The following is a 5,738-nucleotide window of genomic DNA, read 5'->3' as shown; positions in this document are numbered from 1 at the left end:
GACAAGTGGACAAACTCAGATTTGGCTGTGACTGAGCCTTTTCTTTCTTTCTTTTTTTTTTTTTTAAATGTGACCATAAATTGGCCTAGTTGCGAATGTTCTTGGTTTGCAAGTTCAACTTCAGAAGATTTTTTTAAATGTTTATTTATTTTTGAGAGAAGGGGGGACAGAAGGTCCGAAGGTCAGGACAGCGCAGAGCCTGATGTGGGGCTCAAACTCACGAACCATGAGATTGTGACCCGAGCTGAAGTCAGATGCTTAACCCACTGAGCCACCCGGGCGCCCCCAGGTTCAACTTCTTACTTTTTGTTCTTTTTTATGTAACGGTGACAACATCTTGCAGAAAAAAGGCTGCCGGGTTTTTTCCTTGCCGTTCCCAGATTCTGTGATAACCACACTCTCTGCTCCGAATTGGAGAGAGGCCTCCGAGTGGCCGGGCCGGCGGGCTGGCGTGCATGCCCGCAGCCGTGGGTCCCGCTCACAACCCGCACCCGCAGGCCGGGGCCCCTGAGCTGTCTCTGACGACGGGGGACCTGAGGGGGCTGGCGGGGCCTGCAGGCCCGAGCCCACCCCACCTGGCACCCCTGGGACCCTGTCAGAGGGCGCCCCCCCCAACTGTACGGGCCTGGTCCATGCAGGTTCGATAGACTTGTTTGGGGTTTTTTTTAAATCCTTGCAGAAGTTTGCTTTGAGTCGCTAATAAGCGCGAGGGCCCCAGTTTGGGCACCAGCCACAGGATCCTCCAGCGTATTTCCTGGATCCGGCTTAAAACCACCCGGCTTGCGATTTGACCTGCTCTGTCGTTTCCATTTTCATGAAATATAATAGGCCTCCTCTGAACCCTTCTGGTAAGCAGCTTAATCTTGAAAAATGCTCGTGACGTGACATGCGGAGCATGAGTAACTTCAGCCGACGCCACTTGGCCGCGTTGCCATGGCGACGCTGGCGCCTCTCCCACCCGCTCCCTCAGAGAGGCTGTTCTGTCCTGCGCACCTGCTCCGGTCGGAGAGTTTGGTGGGGCAGTTAGAGCCCGGCGATGCAGCAGCTGGACCCCTGCCGGATGGCGGGCAGGCACCCCCGCTCCGGCCCCCCGGGCTGGCCGCGAGAGAGAGCCGGACGGTCTTGTGGCTGCTGGCAGTGTGCCCCCAGGAGCTGCGTGCCGCACTTGGTGGCCCCATCCCAAGATCGCCCTGGCAAGCTCGCGGCTGCCCGGCCCTGGGCACCTCCTGTGCGCCTCCTCCTCTGACGGCCCCGGCGGCCCAGCCAGGGGGACCCCCCACGCTGCTCGGAGCAGGAGGGGAAGCCCCTCCACTGGGCTGCACTTCAGATCGCGAAGGCCTGGGGTTTTGTCCGAGACTCTGGTTTCACCTGTTTGTCCCCGGCTGCCTGCTGCTGGCCCCTCTCGAATACAGAGTGCTGGTGCGCCCGGGGGGACTCAGAGCAGGGGCCCCAGAGACCGGCTCCCCTGCCACATGCGTCCAGCTCAGGCTTCTTTGGGCCCCACACACCCCGCCCCCCGCTGACTCTTGTTGCCACGTGCATTTGACTTTGCATGCCGTCTGTTGAATAGCCAGCATTTTTGGGGCGCCTGGGTGGCTCAGTCAGTTGAGCGTCCAGCTTTGGCTCAGGTCATGATCTCAGTTAGTGGGTTCAAGCCCCGCGTCGGGCTCTGTGCTGACAGCTCAGAGCCTGGAGCCTGTCTTCAGATTCTGTGTCTCCCTCTCTCTGACCCTCCCCTGCTCATGCTGTCTCTCTCTCTCTCTCTCTCAAAAATAAATAAAATGTTTAAAAAAATGTTTTAATTAAAAAAAGAAAAAAAAAAGCCAGCATTTTCAGAAAAAGCTTCCGTTCATGAACTTCTAGAAACACCCATTAAAATGCAGTGTTACCATTTCTCACCACCACTGATTCCTCAGATGAGAATTGATGGCCAGGTCCTTCATTGCCCTTGCATCTCCAGAGGCCCTAGAACTTCCCTGGATGGCAAGGAGTCCCAGACGAGAAAGGGACTGTCGGCCTCCTGGAGGCCCTTAGCCGTGTCCCACCATGTGGAGGGAGCAGCGGGGGCAGCCTGAGGTGAAGTCTTGGGCTTCTCCGGCCCCACAGCTGCCGAAGGAGCAAACCGGCTTTCGACTCGGGCAAGGAGAAAAGAGGCAGAAGTTATCAGTGATGGTCACTGTCCTTCAGGAGGGCTGTGACCTGAGGGCTGCCAGCAGACGACCAGGCAGGGGTCCCCACCAGCAGGGGCCAGCCCTGTGGCCAGCCTGGTTTTCTGGAATGTGTGCTCCTGTTGCCCGTCCCCTCACTAGAGTCCTGGTGGGTTTCCACTGAAAGAGGGCAGAGAAGATGCTAGAACACGAAGGGGTTGGAGCATGGTTGGAGGTGTCACCATGGCCGCGCATAAAAGCAAATGGGAAACAGCATTCTCCGTTTAAAAGGATGACTTGATCTGTGTTTGCAGATGCAGCCCTTTGATCTCTTGGGAATCACCATCAAATCTCTGGCAGAAATTGAAAAAGAGGTAAGCCAGCAGCCCAGCGTGGGGGCAGGTGGGCCGGGTCTCGGGTTCCAGGATCTGGGGGCGGAGATGGGGGAGGTTCTCCGAGGAATGCACAGTCACTCAAATTTATTCCTTAGAAAAAGAAACTCACTTTTCATGTGTTTATCGCTTCAAGTCAAATCTGACCGGCCCCTCCTAAGCCGGAAGGTTTTAAGTGACAGATGAAACAATTCTGCTTCAGTGTTTTCAGATGCCTCTGTTTTTTAAAAGGTGGAGGTTGGGGGATAGGCCGAGCCTCCTCCTTCTCGCCCCCTCCTCCTGCTGGCTTCTGTGCCGCGAGTCGGGGTTTGGGGAAGCATCCGCCAGCCTCTTCTGGGCTCAGAGCAAGGATCAGGACGGCTTCCGTTTTGCCCGATAAGCCAGGCCCCGCTTGGCAGCCCAGTTCCCCATGGTTTGGATGATTTCCTAATAAAAAAGAAAGAAATCCCAGATTCCAGCACATGGGACAACTCTGAGGAAAGAGCCGAGAGGAGGGAAGGAGCCCGGGGGTCAGAGGCGCCCGCCGGTGTCCCGTGTTTTCGTAAGGCGGCCCCCGAGTGTGTGTGCGTCATCTCTTCCGTGGGGACGGCTGTCAGGCAGAGTCACATGCTCGCACCCGGCCCCCCTCTGCAAGGAACATTTGTCTCCAAGATGGAAACGGTAGAACCATTTCAATATTCTCAGCTCCTCGGGGTCTTCTCCTGTATGCCCAGCTCACAGACGCAGGTTGCATTATTGAAAGATGGCTGAAATCAAGGAAAATTGAATCAAGGCAGTACAACAAATTTCTAAGGCTGTCATGGCAAAAACAAGACAAAAAAGTCCCCCTTTGTCTTTGATTTTCCGTCAATCATAAAAGCCCACCTGATTGTCATCTCTAGACCAGGGGAGGGCGGGGGCTGGGCAGTAAACTCGGGGAGAAGAATGGCTGGGGCCACATGCACGCGGCCCCCGAGCGCACCCTGCTCCAAAGCGAGGCGCCCAGGCGGTCCTGCCCGCCTCGGGCTCTGACCGCCCAGGGCCGGCTCCCGCGGGCAGCGGCTCCGCGAGCGTGTGCAGAGGCCTTTCAGGCGGCTGGCTCTGGCTGCAGCGGCCGGGCAGGGGCGCGGCCCGTGTCCTTCAGGACCGACAAGGCCACACAGATGTCTCCCCCAGCTCCACGCGGACTGGGGGCAGGCCGTCCCCTCCGTCTGAGGCTGGGAGGACAGGCAATCTGGGGTGTTCAGGAGCACGTGACGGGTGCTGCAGACCCGGGGGCCCGGCACCGCGGCTGAGGGTTCTGAGGGCCCGTGTGTGGACCAGGCGGCAGCCGTCCCGATGCCACGTTTTGTCCCGCCGCGGGCCTCCTGTGCCGCAGCCACGGCCCCGTTTATTTCAGCACCTGCCCTGTGCTCACCTTCCGCTCGACGCTCTACCTACATTCCCACCGGCTCCCACCCCCAGCGGGCCGGATGGGTGTTGTGGGGGCACAAACCACCAGAAACCTGAATTCTCAGCCGAGGACGAAAATCCGACCCAAACGGGTGTTTTGTTAGAAGGTGTCGTCTTGATGTCAGGCGCTCTGAGCAGAGGCTGGGTGGGGGGAAGGAGAACTCTGGACTTGCCGCCCTGGGCTTCCATCTCAGCGATGCCACTTAACCGTCCTGAACCTCCGTCTTCTCCCCTGTAAATTGGGAGAGTAACACAAATCCTCTCTCACAGAACTTAGGGGGTTTGAGCGAGACAGTCGCGTCCAGGGCTTAGGACAGTGCCCAGCTGCTGCCACCCCCGTCTCAGTCATGCTCACTATTACTGTCCCTTATGACCGTCCACAGGAAGGGGGGCGAGCAGCCGAAATCCGTCCGTGTCCGCACGGCACGCCGCCCTGCCGCTAGAGGCTGAGCAGCGACGTCCCGGTGACCACACTGAGCTTGATTTCTTGCTTAAGCGATGGGCTAAAAATCCTCGTCTGTGTTCTGTGTTGAAGGACATTAAAGTGCAGTTAATATGGGAGGAAATGGGGGAGGTTGCAAACGTTAAATAGGGTGTAAAACTGCCACAAATACCTCCACAGTCAAGAATGCCGCGGCTTTTCATGTGATCTGAGGATTTAGAAGTTACTTACCGGGCCATCCGTGTCCATTTCACGGTGATTAGTGTGTTGATATCACACTCTGGTGAGCCGGCTGCTGCTTCGGCAACAACGGCAGAGAATTTTCTCCATAAACAATCATGAACCTGCTCCCTTTCACCACTGAACTCGGCACAGCCCTCGGAGTCGGAGGCCGAGGAGAGCAGCTGGGCCACCGCCCCTCCCTGGCTCCCAGGCTCTGGCCTGCATCGCTGGGTGTCCCTTTGGTCAGGATGATTCTGCAACTTTCCATGCCTGGCAAGTCCGGCTGCCCCTGGGGGCTGCGGGGTGGGGTCTGCCTGGCTTTGCTCACGGTGAATTATGTCGTCATGCTTCAGGAAGCCGAACCCCTTCCCCACAGAAAGGCGGGAGACGCCCTCTGGGCTCGGGGCAGACACGTGACCGGAGCCGCCTCTCTCTGCCCATCCCGAATCCCTCGTCGATCCTTTGGGTTCGTGGGCAGCAGAGAGAGTCCAGCATCCACGGAGGCTGCTTTGTGCCGCGCATGTGTTTCCGTCCTTCACTCTCCACACCCGGCAGAGAGGTGGCATCGCCCCGTTTACAGCAGAAACCTGGGCTCGGTGATCTCAGCCGTAAAGGAAGTCCAAGTGCAGTCCCTGATGACAACACATCGTCCTGTCTGTCCAGAATGGCGGTGGGTCTGCTTTCCTGCCAACCTTAACTTGGCATACCCTGCTCTGCCGGGGGTGTTTCTGAGTGTAAGCCTGTGCCCCGTTGCTGTCATTTGGCCACAGGGATAGTTCGCTCCTTGAAGGAACTCCCTCACCCTGTTAGGGACCAGAGGGGATACGCCAGCAGCCAGCGCAGGCGGGGACCACCCCACATCAGGGCCCGCAGTGCACCTGCCACACCCGAGAATCCCCCCAGTGAGAGATGGAGACAAGGGCCACCCCAGCGGTGAGTGGGCAGTGCACCTCTGCCCCCCCCCCCCCCCCCCATCAGGCGAGCTTCAGGGAGAGTGTGACGCTGGGCCCTGCCAGCAGGAAGACGGATGAGCCCACCTGGCAGTGTGCAGGCAGTGTGGACCACAGCCACCCGCCACCTTGGTGGGCAGATAGATGCCAGGTG

General features: G+C 58.3%; 2 protein-coding genes across 2 annotated transcripts in view; both read left to right on the top strand.

Moving 5' to 3' along the window:
• Nucleotides 1-5,738, top strand: part of MVB12B (multivesicular body subunit 12B) — a 168,775-nt gene that overhangs the window by 145,978 nt on the left and 17,059 nt on the right. Inside the window, exon 9 of the mRNA XM_029921021.1 lies at nucleotides 2,462-2,521. Within this exon, the coding sequence (XP_029776881.1) occupies nucleotides 2,462-2,521 (60 nt within the window). The remainder of the gene's footprint in view (nucleotides 1-2,461; nucleotides 2,522-5,738) is intronic.
• LOC115276914 overlaps nucleotides 4,887-5,738 on the top strand; it is a 5,284-nt gene continuing 4,432 nt past the window's right edge. Inside the window, exon 1 of the mRNA XM_029921022.1 lies at nucleotides 4,887-5,304. Coding sequence (XP_029776882.1) covers nucleotides 4,901-5,304 — 404 coding nt within the window. The 5' untranslated portion in view covers nucleotides 4,887-4,900. The remainder of the gene's footprint in view (nucleotides 5,305-5,738) is intronic.

Source organism: Suricata suricatta, chromosome 13, assembly GCF_006229205.1.
Source record: "Suricata suricatta isolate VVHF042 chromosome 13, meerkat_22Aug2017_6uvM2_HiC, whole genome shotgun sequence".
NCBI lineage: Eukaryota > Metazoa > Chordata > Mammalia > Carnivora > Herpestidae > Suricata > Suricata suricatta.
This window is presented reverse-complemented; position numbering and strand designations above follow the sequence as displayed.